Source organism: Pseudorca crassidens, chromosome 13 (genome assembly GCF_039906515.1).
Source record: "Pseudorca crassidens isolate mPseCra1 chromosome 13, mPseCra1.hap1, whole genome shotgun sequence".
Taxonomy (NCBI): Eukaryota; Metazoa; Chordata; class Mammalia; order Artiodactyla; family Delphinidae; genus Pseudorca; species Pseudorca crassidens.
The window spans coordinates 8,927,415-8,947,436 of NC_090308.1; the positions used below are offsets into that span (position 1 = coordinate 8,927,415).

A 20,022-nucleotide genomic window follows, 5' to 3' on the forward strand; every position below is an offset into this window, starting at 1 on the left:
CTCACGTGCACATGGCTTTGACGCCCGAGATCCCTTACAACGAATCCAAACACGGCTGGCGCACCCAGACCATACACGTGCCTCTCGTGGGAGCTGTGACAGAGAAGCGGCAACTGGGACAAGAATGAGACAAGGCCAGCAGCCTGAGAAGTCCTCTGCAGAATCCCTGGTCCCCACCACAGAGGGATGTTTCTGGGAGCCGCCTTCTTGGAGTTCTCCCAGGAAGGGCGGAAAGGAAAGGAGGGAGAGTTTTCTTCTTGTGCTCAGAACTTCAACCACAAAAACCTTCTTCATCTAACCTAAATCCGTCAGATGTAAGTTTGAGGCTTTTTCCTCTGTCCTGCTCTTGCGGACACGGATCCACCAGCTGCTCACCCTCCTCCTGGGACAGCAGTGCTAACTCCTAGACACGTGCTGGCTCACGTGCCAGCATCTCTACCTTTTTTTTTTTTTTTTTTTTTTACATCTTTATTGGAGTATAATTGCTTTACAATGGTGTGTTACTTTCTGCTTTATAACAAAGTGAATCAGTTATACATATACATATGTTCCCATATCTCTTCCCTCTTGTGTCTCCCTCCCTCCCACCCTCCCTATCCCACCCCTCTAGGTGGTCACAAAGCACCGAGCTGATCTCCCTGTGCTATGCGGCTGCTTCCCACTAGCTATCTACCTTACGTTTGGTAGTGTATATATGTCCATGCCACTCTCTCGCTTTGTCACAGCTCACCCTTCCCCCTCCCCACATCCTCAAGTCCATTCTCTAGTAGGTCTGTGTCTTTATCCCTGTCTTACCCCTAGGTTCTTCATGACATTTTTTTCTTAAATTCCATATATATGTGTTAGCATACGGTATTTGTTTTCTCTTTCTGACTTACCTCACTCTGTATGACAGACTCTAGGTCTATCCACCTCATTACAAATAGCTCCATTTCGTTTCTTTTTATGGCTGAGTAATATTCCATTGTACGTATGTGCCACATCTTTATCCATTCATCCGATGATGGACACTTAACGGAAACACGTCTCAAGTTCTCCACAGCCAGCTGAAAGGCTCTGACAGTGAACTGATACTCAGCTAAGACTCAAAGCGAGCTGGATGCATATTTGTAAATGTTCATGTCTGAAGAGGCACAGTGTTCACCCACACCCCCCAGAAAAAATGAGGAAAATATATGACAAACAGGAAAATGGCTAGATTTCAAACTCACTGCTTGTAAAACTGTACTGCTTACATTTTGAAGAGTTAACAGGAAGCAGCCTCAGATCCCATTACAATCAGAACTGTCTCAAGATGTGAGGAGGCGCCCTGGAGGCTGTTTTACTCTACATCAAGGGCAGAAGGTTCTCAAGGAGAAGAAAAGAGATGTAGCCGGCTTCCTGCAGCCCACACCTGAGACTGTCCCAATGTCAGAGCTCAGGGCATTAACTACAAACATTATACTGTCTTCACACTCTTTTCTCATCAATAATTTTCACACTAAGCAAAAGATACGAAAGAATGACAGAGACGGAGGGAGGAATGTCTCAGTTCAAACACGACCCACAGAGCGTCCCACACACCTCTTCCCTGTGTAAAATTCCTCCAAGGTCTTCAATCCTTTTTATAAAGGCAATGGAGCTCTTTCCTCAAATGAAATCCCACCTGCTGGCCCTCAGTACAGAACCATAAAAACAGCCATCCAGACAGAGGTGTGGGCCAGGAGCCCAACCATCTGCAAAGCTGCTTTGGGGTCCTGCCGACAGGCCTAGGGAACCCAGTCGAAGCTGCAGCCCACCCCGCTTCCATCCCCCGCTCGACACCATGCTGTCTGCCACCTGGGCGACCATGCTGGACGCAGCACAAGGCGCTTGTGGGCCTGCCTCCTCCAGTGGCCCAAGGCCCTCAAAGGCAGGTGCTGCATCTCACACACTGTGTCCCCAGCCTCTCTGGGTCCCATGCCTGTCACACTCCAGGTGTGCAGTCTGCTGGAGACACTGTCCAGCACTGCTCAGAGGGGACGGTGACATGAGCCTCACGGTTCCGTCACTCCAGGTGAGGGAAGAATGTGAAGCCGAGACTTCCTCTGACATATTCTTAACTGCTTTCGCATCTGTTCCCTCATCTGATCATTATAAAAGCCCTGGGAATTAGGCAGGAAATAATTCACACCCCTTGTCACAGAGGAGGAAACTGAAGCAGGGAGAGGTGAAGTATGTGTGCAAGGTCACTCACTGGGCCACGGCACGCATCTCTGAGCAGACTGCAGGGGCAGTAAAATCCTACAAAAATAAAATGCTGTAATAAATAAGTCCAAGTGCTTCACACAGAAACACACATGTGCTACTGGGCACTAAGATGCCTTTGGGGGGTGGGGAGGGAAGCAGCTCAAGAGCTGAGACTACTACCTCTCTGTAATTCTCATAACACTAATTTTGAGAAGAGAAAAAAATACTGAGCATTTTTACTTGAAAATAAAATGGAAACATGAAATATACAGTGATAAGAAGTCACAAGAAGCAATTCATTAAAAAAAAGAAAAAGAAAAAAGGTTCCCCCAAAAGTTATGGTTTCATATTATACTGTTTGATTTCACCACAATTAAACTGAAATCTCAAGGGTAAAATGTTCTGGCATTTTAGGGATTCTCCTGTACTTGGAAAACACAAATTGTACATTTACAAAGGTTTTAACTAGTCAACCCTTATATTAAAAAATGAATTATCAATATATAATTTTACTAGGTTATTATACATCATTTCATCATGAACGTAAAATAGGCACCCTAAAGAAAAACTTGAAATTAGGTTTTAAAAATGACCCAGAGGCTCACCATAAAATAACCACCTACATGCGGCATTTTGATTAATTTCCTTCCAGTTAGTTTGACAATGTGGGTAGTTTCCTTCAGTTGTTTTATGATGTGGTAATCACACCACATACACCATTTCGTATCCTGGTTTTTCTCCTTAACATTATATCATAAGAGCTCTTTCAGATTATTACGTCATCTTTATAACCACGATCTCTAATTTATTGGACTACTATATGATTCTTTAAGTGGTTATACCACAGTTGACTTAACCAGTCTTCTATTTTCGTACTAGTAGGCTGTTGCCAAATTTTTACTATCATAAATAATGCTTTAACGACCACAACTTTTATTTTCTTCCCATTTTGTCTCTTTTAGATAAATTCCTAAAGCATATCACCAGGTCAAAGCAGATGATAATTTTTTAGACTTGCTTAAAAATTGTATCAAATCTTTGCCACCCCAAAGATCGAATGCATATTATTACCAGCAATGAATGAAAATACTTATTTGATTAAACCGTTACGAATGATAAATAAAATCATGGGTATCATTTTCTTTGTTAATAAGTGAAAATATACCCTCTCACTATGCTATTTCCCATTTTTTCCCTGCGAGTACATACTTTCCCACCATGATTACTGACTGGTTGAACTTCTTTTGTGAACGAATTATGTCCATTATCCATTTATCAATCGGCTATTTATGCAGATTTTAAAGTAAATTTGTATGAGTATTTTCTATAATTAAACTGTTAACTCAGTATTCACAGTATCGGTGGGGAATGTTATTTCCCCAATCTATTAACACATGAAATTTTGGTGTTAATTTTTACCTGGACAAGCTCAGTGTTCTTTCCCTTTGTCATTCTTTACCAGCCTTTGAGACAGCTCTCCTCCCCCCCTCCCCCCACCCCGTATTAGTACTTAACGCTTTTCCCCCTCAGCTCACGTCGTTTTAACATGACACATCATGTTCAAGAGGCGTTACCTGTTGGTCATCGGGCGTCCATATGCCACATGTGATTTGACTTTCCAAGTTGATCTCAGATGACCAGTGTCTTTGTCCACTGACAGAACCAACCAGGACAAACCCATCTCGATACGAAATAAGCGCTTGAGTCCCATCGTGGCTCCACGTGAAATCACTCACCTTTGGGACACACAGATAAAAGGAGTCAATTTGTAATCTGAAAGGGAAAGCACTTTTATCAAAGACTAGACGTAGTCATTACCTTAGCCTTTGGCTAAGATCGAGATGGCCTTAAAGAGACAATACAATATGTTGTTGCATGTATTTTAACAATAACACATAAAACACATTATTTGAAAAGCATATGCCAGCGTGGAGGTGCTAAGTGTGTCACACATGGTAATTCATTAAGCCCATGGTAATACCTCCCACAACGGAGAGAAGTAACTTCTCCTTGGTCTCACAGGGCTGGCGAGGGGCAGAGCGAGAGGCAGAGAATGATCAAGGGTTGTGCGGCTCCAGCATCCTTGCTTTTAGACACTGTTCTACGGCCTGCCCCTTATAGTACCAGATTCTCCATCAGTGTCTCGTGGTCACTTATCAAGATAGTAAAGCTCTCAGTTTCTGATTATATACGTTTCTCAGTCTTGCTAACAACATTCCCGCAATCAAAATGAGAAATAATCTCTAACCGGAACACATTACTTATACGTGGGTGTTCAGTTCTATCAAATGCATTTATTCAAAGGACCACATGTTTTTCCTCTTTTAATCTATTACTGCAGCAAATTACTTCCATGGATTTCCCAGTTTTATGCCATCCTTACATACCTAGAAGAAGCCCAACTTCGAGGTCAAGTATTGTCCTTTACACATACAGTTGAAGTTGATTACGTGTTTGGGATTTCCACATCTGTATTCACGAGTGAGGCAAACTTGTGATTTCATTTTTTATAACGTCTTTGTTTGAATTTATCAGGGTTAATGCTGACCTCTCAGAATGAGTTAGAGGGTAGTCCCTTTTCTTCCATGGCCAGGAAGAATTTGTATAAACTGGGCCGACCTGTTGCTTCAAAGTTTGGTGGAACATGCCTGTGAAGCCATCTGGCTTTGCACTTTTTTATGGGATGATTTTTAATCATTGCTTCAATTTATTTAATAGTGTTAGCAGCAGGCAAGCTTCTCTTTTTATTTCTTCTTGAGTCAGTTCTATTAAAATAATTTTTTAGGAATTTGTCCAGTTCATGTAAGTTCTCAAAACTGTTGGCACGTAGTTGTTAATAGTACTTATTATCCTTTTAAATATCACCTTTAGTGAGCTATAATTTATGTGCAATAAATAAAGTTCCCCTTGGCAGTCAATTCCCTGCCCTCACCCTGGGTCTGAGGCAACCAGTGACCTAACTTCTGTAACTAGCTGCTTATTCTAGGAATTTCGCATGAATAGAACCACACAGTATGTTCACTTTTCTTTATGATTGCTTCTACTCAGTATAATAATTTTGAGAGTATTCTGATTTCTTGTGTGCATCAGTAGTTCATTCCTTTTTATAGATGAGTAATATTCCATGGCATAAATATACCACAATTTATTCATCTCCCCAAAGGGCTGGGCGTTTGGGTTGTTTCCAGTATTTGCTTATTACAAAATTGCTATGAGTATTCACGTGCAAGACTTTCTGTAGGCACATGGTTTCATTTTTCTTGAGTAAATACCTAGGAATGGAATTAACTGCTGGGTCATACGGTAAGTGTATGTTTAAATGCATAAGAAATTACCAAGCTTTTCCAAAGTGGCTAAACCATTTCACATTCCCATCAGCAATATATGTGAGTAGGTCCACACCTCACCAGCACTCGGTGTTGCCAGTCTTTTTTATTTTAGCTATTCTAGTAGGTGTGTAGTGGTAGGACACTGTGCTTTTAATTTGCATTTCCCCAATGACTAATATGCTGAGCATCATTTCATGTGCTTATTGATCATATGCACATCCTCTTTTGGAACCTTTCTATTCACATCCCTTGCCATATATATCTATTTGTATATCCATTCACGTTCACCTATTCATTATATACGTAAATACACACACACATACACATATGTATACAGATATATAGAAGTTTTCGACCTTCTTATTGTGTTGTAAAAATTCTAGATACTATCCTTTATCTGAATATGTGCTGCAAATAATTTCTCCCATTCTGTAACTTGCCTTTTCATTTTCTTAAGGATATCTTTCAAAAAGTAAGTTTTAAATTTTGATGAAGTCCAATATCAAGTTCTTTCTCTTACGTTTCATGCTTTTTGTATCCAATCCAAGAAATCTTTACCTAACCCAAGGTGGCAAACGCAAACTTTCCAGAAGAAGTGTACAGCTTTTACATTAATGGCTATGATTCATTTAATTTTTGCACAGGGTGTATGGTAAGAATCAAGGTTCTACTTTTTAAATGCAGATGTTCAGTTGCTTCTGCACCATTTGTCAAAAAGACTATTCCTTGGATGTCAAATAGACTTATCGTGGCGATCATTTCCCAGTAGATACAAATTCTGTTGTACACCTGAAACCAGTATGTTATATGTCAATTATACCTCAATTAAAAAAAAAAGATGGTTCTTCCCCCACTGAATTACCTAGGCATCTTTTATTTACCTTTGACTACCTTGTAATCTCTACCTTATCTACAGTTATGCTCAACTTTTCATTCATAAAATTATTTTAGGTTTCATCTTTCTTCTCTTACTCAAGGCTTGCCAGCAGTTTGTCTACTTCATTAATTTTTTTCCAAAGAACAAATTTTTGAATTTGTTGATCTCCTCTATTGTATGATTTTTTCGCTATGCATTAATTTCTACTTTTATTTAAATTATATTTTCTTTCTCCTTTTACTGGGTTTACTCTGTTCATTTGATCAGAGTTTTATTCCTTTCTAATATACATAAATTAAGGATATATATTCTCTTTTTTAAAAAAATTAGTTTATTTATTTATTTATTTAACTTCGGCTGTGTGGGGTCTTTGTTGCTGCGCGCAGGCTTTCTCTAGTTGCGGCGAGCAGGGGCTACTCTTCGTTGCGGTGCATGAGCTTCTCATTGTGGTGGCTTCTCTTGTTGCAGAGCACGGGCTCTAGGTGTGTGGGCTTCAGTAGTTGTGGCGTGTGGACTCAGTAGTTGTGGCTCGCGGGCTCTAGAGCTCAGGCTCAGCAGTTGTGGTGCACGGGCTTAGTTGCTCTGCGGCATGTGTGATCTTCCCGGAGCAGGGTTCTAACCCTTGTCCCCTGCACTGGCAGGCGGATTCTTAACCACTGCGCCACTAGGGAAGACCCTAGGATATCTATTTTCTTATATCACCACTTTAATCCTACCTCACAAGTTTTGATATGTGGACAGTCCGTTACCATTCAGATCTAAGCTTTTATAAATGGCCGTGAACTAGTTAACAATGCGTTTAAAAATGACCAAGTGTCCAGGTATTTGGTCAGCAATTTCCTTTCTTTTCTTTTTTTCTGGCCACGCTGCATGGCTTCTGGGATCTTAGTACCCTGACCAGGGACTGAACCTGGGCCCCGGCAGTGAAAGGGCCGAGTCCTAACCACTGGACCGCCAGGGAATTCCCACCAATTTCTTAAATTTATGTTTTTGTTATTAACTTCTAACCCATTCAGAAATCATGGTCCATAATCATGAGAGCTACCGATGGAAATCTGTTTAGGTTTTATGAATGCCCTGAAACAGCCTGGCAAACTATGGCCAGTGGGCCAAATCTATTTGCCACCTATTTTTGTACAGTCCACAAACTATGGTTTTAAATGGTTAGGAAAAAATTTCGAGAGGAATGATACTTTGTTGTATGTGAAATTATATAAAATTCAAATTCTAGCATCCATAAATAAACTTTTTAACTTTATCAACAAAACGTTTTCTGGTTTTCTTTTCTTTCTTGTTAGTACTTACGTAATATCCTCAATTCTGACTCCTCGTCCACAAAGCCTAAAATATGTACTAACTTGCCCCTTCACAGAAAAAGTCTGCGAAACCTCAGAACATGATTAATTTTTGTAAACATTCTGTGTGTGTCTGAGAAAAATGTATGTTCTCTACTCGGTGGATTCAGTAACTACAAGTGTCCATTAGGTCAAGCTTGTTAACTGTGTTGCTCAGATCTTCTATATCTTTGCTGATTTTTTTTGTTGTTGAAACTTCTCAGTATATCAATGAATTTATCAGTTTTTACTTTCAGTTCTGTCAATTTCCTTCACATATCTTGACGCTACTATTAATAAGTGCACACATATTTAAAATATCATCTTGGTAAACTGCAGCTTTTATCATTATGTGGTAGCACTCTATAAACGAAACATTACTTTCTATCTTTAAGTCTATTTCATCCGAAAGTAACAGTTGCTACTCCAGCTTTCCTTTTTCCTGGATATTTGCTCAATACATCTTTTCCACCTTTTTACTTTAAACTTGTATATGTCCTTAAGTTTTAGGTGTGGCTCCTAATAGCATATAGCTATGTTTTTAAAAACGTAATCTGTCAAGCATCATCTTGATCCGTGAAGTCAGTCCATTTACATTTATTCTAATTATTGTTATACTTGGTCCTGTTTCTATCGCCTTAATTTACTTTTTCAGTTTGTATTACCTTTTAAGTATTTTCTAACTTAAAAAAATGGATTATCTATCATCTTCACTGTTGCTTATACTTGGAAATGTTCACCTTCATTGAAATTTGTAACAGTTACTGGACTTTTCACACTTCAGGTAGTAATAAAACAAATGAACAAACACCAAAAGGACATGAACTTCTTGCTGTTTTCCCAGCAGGGGTTATAGGTTATCAGTGGTCAGCACGTCCCCCTCATGACAATGGCATGGGGGTGTGAGACAGCTCCTCGACAGCTGGTCTGAAGGTACTGGAAAAAGCTGTTTGTTTTTCAACTCAGAATCTTGGTTTCTCTGACCTTATGTTTCAACCAGTTACGTTATCTAGTTTTTCTTAAGAACTGAAAAGTTTTTTTTTTTTTACAGACAACACATTAATTCTGCAATAAACTGTAAAAGTCATTTCATTTTGCAAAGATAATGTTACTTATTTACATGGGTTTTAACTCATTTATCTTTGTGCTAAAGGAAAAACATCTCACTAGAGTAAGAAAACGTATAGCCAGTGACAAGATGCTTCTCCAAGGCACCACCCATCTTACAGTCACAAAAAATGCTAACAGAGGATGTTTACATGATCTAATTGCATTTATTAAATTAGGTTGGCATAGAGTGATAAGACTATACCAAAATTGGAAAAACAAAACCAGGGGAACTGAGTCCCTAGTGTGTTAAGGAAATAAGCAGAAAGCCCTCTGCTGTGGCCTAGCTGATGCGGGGGGCCGTGGCACTCCTGGCCCACGTTCAGGGCTCTCTCGACATGACTGACCAAAGCTGAGGAGCAGCCTGGACGGCCCGCCGCCCAAGACAGCCTTTCCTCTGACGGTCCGAGGCCTGGGCCTGGCACAGCCGGCCTGTGACCAATGCTGTGAAATAATGCAGGCACTGTTCCAGACTCATTTTGGAAATAAAGGACTCATAATCATTTCCTGAAAAAAAGAGTGTCAAAGCTTCACTTGGCTTCTGCCAAATGTCTGATTACTTCACGACAATGAAAGGCCTGCTATATAACAAAGATCACCTGTCACCTCTTCTAAAGAGTATCACTTCAAGGACGCTCCTCCTCCAGGCACAGAACTGTCCCTCCTGCCCCCAGACACTGCTCCTGGCGCGCGGACCCTCCACTCCCTCCACCAGTGAGCCATCCTCACCGGTGCATGATGCTTCTCATACCGGAGGCGACTCCAACACAATTAAAAGCGGCCAAATCTCCCCCAAGTGCAAGTGCTTAACGATAACAATTGCTCAATGGATTCTGAGGTCTGTAGAATCAGAGTGGCAAACAGCAAAGCTATATGAAGATCTGGATCAGATCACTAGATACAGTGATTACTCTGGTCGAACCTGAAAGGAACAGGCTTTTGGGAGATTCTAGGTGCTTCCAGATGTTCTATGGTCCATGTAAGCTCATTCACTTCCAGGTCTGAATTCATCCGTTCTTGTTTCTAACACGCTTTTTTTTTTCGCCAAACTCTCAATGAAAAGAAAGGCTGAGGGTATATGGCGGTGGCCGAGGCCACACGGCTCTGACGTGGAGATGACAGATGTCTCCCTCCTCAGAGAAGCTGCCGTCAGCAGGAGACAGTGTGGCAGCACCACCAGGCTGGGGGGGCCGGACTCGCCAATGGCAGTGAAGCCTGAGCTCTCTGGATGTACTATGAGTATATGCACCTCTGCTAAAGAGAAAACAGTTTATTGTCTGGGAACAAGACAGAGTTTCAGACTCAAACCTGGGTTCAAATTCTGGCTTTACAAACCATGAACTAACTTCCCTGGGTGAGTTACTCAACCTCCCTGAGCTGGGTTTTTTCTTCCATTAACTGAGAGTAACAACATCTTCCCAACAGGGTTCCTGTGGAGGTGAGGGATGACACCTGGAAAAGGCCAGCACTGAGTGCCGTTCTGTAGGAGTAACACTCTGTAAGACCTCTTGCCGGCCAAGGTCTGAAGACATGTCTCACGTGACCACTGGGCCTTTCTAGGGAAAGGCTTCACTCTGGTGGATGGGAGAACAGCGGCACTTCAAAGACCCTCGTGGGCAAGTGCAGAAGAGTTGCTGCCTCAAGGCCTGAAGCTGGTCTTTGGTGATGACGCTACGGCGACGACCTAAGGGCAGGTGCGCCCCGTGGTCTGCGGCTATGGGTGCTGGCACCTCGTGAGTGCTTCAGGCACCGTCGCAACTTGTGGGGACGACCATCATGTGCAGACAGTGGCACAGCGTTCTCCACATTTAACCTGTTTTTTTGGGGGGGGCTGTGCCACGTAACTTGCAGGATCTCAGCTCCCTGACCAGGGGCTGAACCCGAGCCACGGTAGCAAAAGCCTGGAATCCTAACCACTGGGCTACCAGGGAACTCCCTTCCACATGGAATCTTCTGTAATCCTCCCAAGTGATCCGTGAAGGCAGGCACCATTAAACTCCCTGTGTACAGAGGAGGAAACTGAGGCACAGAAGTAAAGTATCTCCTACTGAAGCGTGACGGACCGAGACGCTGACTCCAGAGCTCATGCTCTTGACCACAGTGTCCACCTTCTAGGTGACGTGAACTTCTTACAGGCATGGAGGTTTCCACATCTGTGGCTCAATTTCAAGGTTAGTTAGTAGTCACAGCGTAGGCACCACCTCTTCCTTTTTCCACTCACGGCGGAATACAGGAAACCGGTAAGGCCTTACCAGAGTCAGTCAAAATTATGACACCGACCCTACCAAATAAATAAACTCACACAAAGAAGTATGCTCTGTTTGCACCCAGAGGTAGCTCTGCCTCCTGTGATGACATCTTACAAAGCTCCTCAGCCTGGCAGTAACTGCCAGTAAGAGCTTCATTCCCTGCAATTTTATGTCACCTCACCCATCTGCATCTTTCGAAGTTGGAGAGCTCGTAGCTTATTTAAGCAACAGATGGGAAGAGAGAGGGTGAGAATTCATTTCCTTAGGAATGTATAGAAAGGCAGTCACAGGGGAACCACCCCGGAGCCAAACAGACTAAGAAACCCCTTGTCAATGAAGGTTCCCCCAGCACTCGGGCCTGTCAAATCCTTGGCACGGGACCCGTGTCCTTAAACACACGAGACAGGAGCTCCACGCAGCCGTCCTCGCGGGGAGGGAGAGCCAGGGCCATACCATCAGCCACGAGAACCCACGAAGTGGTTTTTAAAATAGCACAGCTCGGCAGGGCGTCCCTGGAGCAACTGTTTTCCTCAGAGCAGCGACAAATTGGTACCAGAAAGGGAGAGCTGAGTGACGACAACAGGTGGCCCCGCTAATTGAAACCTGACCGAAGGGACTGTGAAAAACTCGGCTTGGGGATTGGCTGTGAGAACAGTCATGTGGAGCTCCCCGTGAGAGAACTAGGAGGATGACAACACAGGAAAATACCTTCCACGGGGCAGCAAAGAAGCGCTACGCCAGGAGCGCTTCGCTAAATCGGAATTTAACAGGTAATCACAACCCTGAGTGGTGAAAAACGACTTCACAGGTTTAATTAAAGCTTAAGGCCTGGAGCGTTCTCACAACAGCCGCAGAATGGAAGAGAAGGAAGGACGATCCTTCTCTCGCTCTAGTGATGTACTCAACGGGCAGCACGAGAAGCAGGATGCTGGTTTCATTCATCTGCCCTCCGCCCTTCCCTGGAGGAGCGTCCTGCCCGCTCACCTGGGCCCCTCGGTCATTGACCAGCTCCACAGACCACCGCCCTTCGTACTGGATCCACACGAATATCCCGCCGTCTGCGTCGCACGTGGCCAGCTTCTGGTACGGCTCGTTCCACCTCACCAACACGACCTAGGAAACGACCAATAAAGACACTTACTGCAGGGAAGGAGCCCGTGGGCCGCAATCACGTCTACGACGTTATCAGACCCAGAACTAACTAGAACGCACGGACAAAGGCAAGGACTCGGGGAGGATGGGGGGTGGGGAGTCCAGCAGAGAGGACACACAGCAGCGCCTCAGGGGACCAGGCCCACGTGACGTGGCCTCCTGACAAACAGCAGGCACCTGAGCAAACCACGAACCACAGCGCCGCAGCGCCCGTCGCCGTGACCGCAGAGCCGGCCCAGAGCCCACCCGTACCCGGCCCTGCCTCCACAGTGCCAGGCTCGCTCGCCTGAGGGCCCTGGGCGGTGGGGGAACGATTTCCTCGAAACCTCCTGTGTGCACCTGAGGCAGGGCACTATTTGCTTGGTACAGATGGAAGAAAGGGTGCGGCCTATGTAATCTCATTTTCTCCCAAAGTGAAATTTTCTGTACCTTTGCCAGGCTCCATTATTTCCACGTAGTTCAGCATCTAAGCATGCCAATTTGGAAAAAATACACAGTTGAAATATCTAAGCTGTTCAGGATTTATCACAGAGGAAATACGAAGAAACTATAAGCTTCAAAACGGATGAGTATGAGAACTTAATTTTTAAATTTGAAAAATCCTGAACGTGGACAATCATTTTCATCTTTCTCAACTATCACTCGTTCATGTAAAAGGTGGCCGCAGGTAGGTGGTCTGTGGGATCAGCCCTCACAGAGCCCAGTAAAACCCGTAAGGGCACAGGGCTATGAAGTGGTCCCAGGAGGCACAAAACCAGAGCCGGGCTCCCCACGGGGAATGCTTCTGGAGGTCACCTGGCCCGCCCGCGCTGGTGACCGTGATCGTTTCCTTCGTTCAGCTCGTACTCATCAGATCCATGCTGCGCGCTGCCGCGTGACCAACACGGAGGTAGAGAAGACAGGGCCTGCCCTCGGCAAGCGCAAAGTCCAGCTGGAAGCCAGAACAGCCATGGGTACGTGGACACATACGGATGTATGTCGGTCAAATGAGGACTGTTACTAACCAGCAAGAGCACCCCTGCTGCTCACAAGATGCGAATCCCGTCTCCTCCCAGGACTCTGTGCCTGATAAGCTAACAACCCTCGTGAATACGTGGCACCGGTGCATAGGGTCCCCAAGTTCCACTTATGTTCTGAACCACTGACTGCGAGCAGCTGAGAGCAAGGACTGACCATCACAGGCCTCCAAAAGCACAGTTCCCTCCTCACGTCCATCTGCATCCAAACCACAGACCGACACAGAAGCCCTGCCCCTTCTCAAAGTGGTACCATGGGCACCAGGGAGCCAGGAGAGGCCCCCCAGCCTTGATCCACCACACTTGGTGGTATCAGCATTTGTTGCAAGATGCATACTAAAATCTTCAAATTGTCCAAGAGGAAATTACTACCCACTTAAAATGTAAGGATACTGTAGCTCTTTTTTAAAACTGTGCATCAAGAGCTGAAAGGCTGCAATCTTTTGAGACCTGGCACTTGTCGGCCAAATCTAAGCTAGTCAATGGCCCGTCTTCAAAACGGATGCAAGTTCCGTGGATGCGGACACTGCCAGCTGCCGGCAGCCCCATCTAGCTTTTGTCCCTCCACTGCGACTGCCTGTCCCTCTCTGGTCACTGCTCTGCAGGTGCCGCGCTCACACCACCTGCTATAACCACAGGTTTACGTGCACCCTCCTCCCCCTGAGCTGGGCCACTGGAGGAAAAGGGCAGAGGCATGCTCACCTCTGAACACTGACACACAGGAATGCTGAGCATATCATGCCAAACAGCCACACGTAAGTTACGATTCTCATTCAGTTACGCTTTGAAAACTACTTCAAGTAGGTTACTTTCGACTCCCAAAGGCATTTTAACAAGAGCCAATACTGACAGCCTGCCTATTACAAACCATTAGGCTGTGAGGATAGCAAGTTAGGAAATCTTTGTCCCTGCGGAGTTCAGTTCACTAACCAGACATAATACCCTGCTCTGTATGCAAGTACAGAGCTGTGAACATACACAGGAGGGGCCTCAAAACAGGCGGACGGGAGGGCAACAAATCCAGATTCATGTTTTTAAAGTCTAGCTTTAAAAATTCTGTATTTAAATTACTGATCTAATTTTTAAAAATAGTAAAACCAACACAATTAAAGTCTTTAAACGCACCGCACTGAATGTATCATAAAATTTAGAATTTCCAAGTAGCCAATAAAAACCAACTTCATAAACTTTCGGACGCAACAACAATCGGCCTGAGCAGTGCCGCCCACAATGTGCTGCAATATGGTCCCTCAAGACACCTGCATCACCTAAGCCCACAATCACTAATGCACTTCAGGATGGCTACAAGAGGGCGGAATATGACAAATAAGAACACTTATTTCCTAAGTTAAATACAGTGAATATTCATCTACTATGACCTTCCTTATAATATCTGATGACAAGGCATCACATTTCAGAGAACAGAGGTTAGTCACATTTTCTATACCTTTGCCTTTTTCCTTTAATAACCATCGCCACACATGATTGCATATTTAGTTATTATCAGTAACAAAACCTCTCTTCTTCATGAAGACAGCCTGCAAGTCGCAGCATGACACAAACACAAAAGAGCAGAGGCAAAAAAATGTTTTAAAGTTATTTCTAATGTTAAAAATGTCTTGGTCTTATGACAACACAGTAGTAGTTGTTGGAGAAACAAAGAGTTCACAGTCTCAATGTCATCTTTTCGTAATTCCTGATCAGTTGAGATGCAGCAGTAAACAGAAGTGCAGTCCCCATACACACACTTCTTTGCTGTGAGTATAACTGGTATAACTGAATATAGGTGGGTTGCTCCCCTAAATTAGAGGGAGAAATCTTTCCAGTGATCCTTGGTTTAAAAATAAAGTTAAACTGCGATGTTGTTTCCCTGGATTAGTTTTCTCATTTCCGCTCTCGTCTGCGATTCGGAGCTGCCCGTCTTATCTCCCGGCCGCTTATTTCCTGTTCTGCGAATCCCTCCAGTCTGCTTGGCAATGTCAGGACATACCAGAGTGTTGAGGAATTACCAAGCAGGGGCCAGCTGGGTTCTCAGTTGCCCAGATGACGTGGCAGGGTGCTAGGCAGCTGCCCAGGCATTCTAAGGCAGAGCTTCCTTCCCTTTTAAAGGAAAACGGGGCTCCTGCTTGCTTTGGGCACAAAAGAACTTCAGCATTTAACATGTTAGCTGGAGTATGTGTTCCTCTACAGACAGAGGCTAAGCCAAGTTCTGACCCAGGTCTTTGATTAGTCCCCCAAAATGCTAGCCTGTCGCCCTCTCCAATGTAAGGTTTCTATCATTTTACAGCTATTCTTATCAATCAATACTTATTGAGTACAATTAACGGCAGAGAAATCTACACTAAAAATACAGTGCAGGTCTGCTGAAGGCCTATTTGGGCTGTACTCTAATGCCCTCAATAAGTCACTTCACCTCCTACTTCTAGAACTATTTTTAGGCAGAACAAAACTCTAGTGCCAGTCAATCCAAGGCACCAGTTCATCCAAGAACGTTCATCGTTTGAGGCAGGAGCCCTTCAAATGCTGCTGGCAGATATCATTTCTACTTTACAGATATACACAGGAAACCACCGCAGTGAACAACCAGTATCACCAATGTTCAGAAATATTTCCCTTAACCCTAAAAGAATGTAATTCGGACATACGTTAACTACAAATAGCTCAAGTTATAAATCCCTGTAAGTGATTATTACCACTCAGTTCTTACTCTGTAATTTATTAAGCGAAACAGCACTAACTTCACTTGTACAAGAAAAACAAAATGAGTGCCAACTGAATTTTAGATACATTTAGCTGTTTTTTAACAAAGAACCAAAAGCACCCTGAAACAGAGGCTGGAAGAAATCAATGTGGACAACGGCTTCATGCCCACCAGCGTGACGGTCCCGTGAGGTCCAGAGCTCAGCCCCGGCCGCACCGCTCACCAGCTGCATGGCCTCGGGCACCCTGTTGACCCGCTTGGGTCCCTTTTCCTCATCTGCAACGGGGGTAACAGCAGCAATCCTTCTAGAGCTATTGTGAAAACTACGATGAGAAAGGACCTTAGGGCAGCAGCAGGCACACAGCAACGTGCCCCTGCCCAGTTCTGGTGCATGAATTCTCGCCCCGCACACCGTCTCTGGGTCTTGCCAGCCTGACAGTTTCTTTGCATCTGTACTCCTGAGGCCCAGCATGACGGCAGGCACACAGCAGCACTCCACAAATCTTTCTAAATTAAAATATTCCTGAAGGACGATTAACCGTATTTCTTTAGAATTTTATACTGTTCTCTTTCAACACTAAGATGTTAAAACTAGTCCAAGTGAGATTTGGGGCGGGGCGGGGGGCATCAACAGTTGTACTGAGACAATACTGACATACCATACAACCCATTTAAAAAGTAAAACTCAATGGTTTTTGTATCATTTATAGAGCTGTGCAATCATCACAGTAAATTCTAGAACATCTTCATCAGCCTCCAGTACTCCCTTCAGCCCGAGACAATCACTGATCTTTCGTCTGTTCATATTTGCCTATTTTGGACACTGCATATAAATGCAATCATACAATGTGTGGCCTTTGGTGCCTGGCTTCTTTCACTCAGCATAATGTTTTCAAGGTTTATCCATGTTGGAGCATGTGCCCGTATTTACTTCCTTTATATGGTCAAATAATATTCCACTGTATGGATATACCATTTTGTTTATCCATTCAGTTGATAATTATCTGGGTTGTTTCCACCTTTTGGCTATTATGAATAACACTGCTATGAACATTTGTGTATCAGTTTTTATTTTCTTGGGTATATGCCTAGGAGTGGAGTTGCTGAGTCAAACGATAATTCTACATTTAACTTCTTGAGGAACTGCCAGACTGTCTTCCAAAGTGGCTGCTCCAATTTACATTCCCAGCAACAATGTATGAGGTTCCAGTTTCTTCACATTCTCTCCAACACTTGCTACTATGTCTTTTTGATTATAGCCATCCTAGTGGGTATGAAGTGGTTTTGATTTGCATTTCCCTGATGGCTAATGGTTTTGAGCATCTTTGCAAGTGCTTACTGGGCATCTGTTTACCTTTTTTGAAGAAATGTCTATTCAGATCCTGTGCCCCTTTTTAATTGGGTTGTCTTTTTTATTAGTGAGTTGCAAGAGTTTCTCTTCCTAAGCCTTTTGAAACACTCTGTTTGAGGGAAATTTTTGCTTTTATTTCCACATAATCTATTTCTCTCATTTACATGTTCACAGATCCAGTCTTCATTCAATTCAATATGCTGATAAGAACTCCATGAAGGAAATGGTTCAGGGACAATAAGGGAATTCAGAAAACACGGATCTATGGTTTTCTAAGCCCTAGGCCAGGGACCAGGGTGCTGCTACGTGGTTCTAAACCTGAATCTGAATTTGTCTGGAGGTGACTTCCGCAGTCCTGGCTCCCCAAGACGCTTCTCAGGAAACTCACAGCTACACACTCCTTCCTGATGTTTTCCAAACCTTCTTGTTGGAAAATAATACATCTTCTTTTTGGGGAGAGTTTATATTATCAGGCAGGACTGAGTTAGGAAAAAAAGAGCTCTATCAAGTCTCCTGACACGAATGCAAAATTACCGTCCCTAGCCTTCTCATCTACTAGGTGGCAGTGAGAGTCTTCCACTAAAGCAATATATAAAATGCTTTGAATGGCTTCATCCAAAAGTACAGTCTGTAGGAAACCCAACAGTCAGTACCTTCATCTCCTGGCCATTTTCTGATTTGTGCATATCTCAAACCAGTGCAGTGAATACTCCCTGTGACTCCCACTTCCATCCTTCTCTGTCCCATCTCAGTTGCCATCTCCCAAGCAGAATTTTACTGGAAAGTATGTTCAGTCACAAACACTGTTCCCTGAGGTTACAGAGCACCTTACCAGGGCTAAGCATGTGTTCTCCATTATCACCTCCCACTTATTCTCGCACAAATACTCTTGGTATAGACAACGGTTACTGGCTTTAGCCAACTGAGAGCTGACACGACCACGCAGTCTCACAGATGAGGATGGGGGCAGCCAGCATGAGGTCACGCAGAACGCTCGAGGTAGGTCAGGCTCCAGGCCAGAGCCTCAGTCTCCTCGCTCCGGTCCAGGGCACTTGGTCTCCGCAACCAAACTGGCCCGGGGCCATCCATCCCTCAGCCCCACCAAGGCGCTGCTCACGGGACACACACAGATGGAGCAGACGTCCTGCCCTCAAGGAGCGCCTGGGGGAGCTTGGAGAAGCCGCCTCATGTCTTCTTTCTTACTCCTGCTGTCAGACTTCTGCGATGCAGAAATATTCTCAAAAACAGCTGTACCAACAAACTCTAATTCTGACAGAAGAAAACAAAAATCATATACTAAAGAGAAATAAACTAAAACATTAGTGGTGGTGAAGTAAAGGGATTTTCATCAGAATTTTTCTACGTTTTCTGATCTTCCCACAATGAACGTATTTCCAGCTTCACCTATTTCTGTAGCAAGGAAGTTGAACACTTTCTTTTCGTAATAATAATAATAATAATAATAATAAAGAGTCTGAAAGTCATTTTCACATACATTAGCTTATTTTATCTTCACAGATATCTTAGGAGGAGGTATTACCGTTATTCTAACCTCCCATTTCACAGATTTAAAAAGTGGAGCTGAGAGAAGGTACAAATATTTCCATAGCCTTTTTTAAAAAACTTAAAAAAGAGTTTTCACAATATTTATGGCAGACATAACAGTTTAAAGAAAAATTCACCTGAAGTAATGTCCTCATTCAGCTTAGGAAAATATCACCAGGACCATTGGAAGCCCCCGTGTGCTCCTCCCACACCTCAGCCCTCCCTCCTCTGAGGAAAAAAACACTTCCTGGGCATTTCATGTTTTTAATTCACATGCATTTTTATACCCACGTACGCATCCTCACTTCAGTATTTCGTGTTTCTTTAAAAATTTTAAATATTACAGAAAACACTAAACATACACCCAAGAAGAGCAACCAGGATCATAAGCTTCCACGTACCTGCCGTCCAGCTTACACATGACCAGCCTTTCTGCCTGTTCTCAAGCTTTAAAACCTCTATGCATTCTTTAGCTCAGCATTAGGCTGTGAAATTCATCCTTGTTGACAAGCGTGGCTCCAACTCGCCCGTTCTCACTGCTTCATCGCAGTCACTGTGACGACACCACAGTTTGTTACCTCATCCCCTTGCTGACAAACATTTAGGCTGCCTTCCCTTTCTTTCCCGCTTTTATTACACTAGCACTGCTGCTTATAACCATGCTGCCACCAGCCCCCTGTGAACCAGAGCAGGGCTCCCCTGAGTCTGCACTGGGGAACAGCTGGAACAGAGGCAGGCGCAGCTCTGCCTTCGCCAGACGGTGCCGGGTCACTTTCCAGAGCGAGCCGACAGTGCACATCCCAACAGCAGTCCAGCTGTGCCTCAGATCCTAATGCACTCGACCCTGCCAGACTTCAAAATGTTTTCCAATCAGACACGTGTAAAATCATTTCAGATTCTGCTTCTGAGTTTCTCCGTATCTCCACAGACTTTCACATTCTATTCTACTTGACACGTCTCAGTGCCATGCTCTGAGGAGACAGACCGAGGCTCTTCCTTCTCTCTGCCCCTCGCCGCTCCTCCACTGTGCTTCCGGACAACGGTTTCTCAGCTCCCGGCTGTGCACCCACCACCGAGGCCTCCCTTCATGGCCTCCTCCAAGAAGAAATCAGAGTCGTCTTATGAACCCGACAGGCATCTCTAGGCACCTGCC

General features: G+C 44.0%; 1 protein-coding gene across 10 annotated transcripts in view; it reads right to left on the reverse strand.

Moving 5' to 3' along the window:
- The window catches only part of TULP4 (TUB like protein 4), a 226,098-nt gene that overhangs the window by 65,426 nt on the left and 140,650 nt on the right, over positions 1-20,022 (reverse strand). For all 10 annotated transcript variants that reach the window (XM_067701652.1, XM_067701656.1, XM_067701655.1 and 7 more), the window contains 2 exons: positions 12,089-12,217; positions 3,783-3,944 (listed from right to left, as the gene is read on the reverse strand). In XM_067701652.1, the coding sequence (XP_067557753.1) occupies positions 3,783-3,944; positions 12,089-12,217 (291 nt within the window). The remainder of the gene's footprint in view (positions 1-3,782; positions 3,945-12,088; positions 12,218-20,022) is intronic.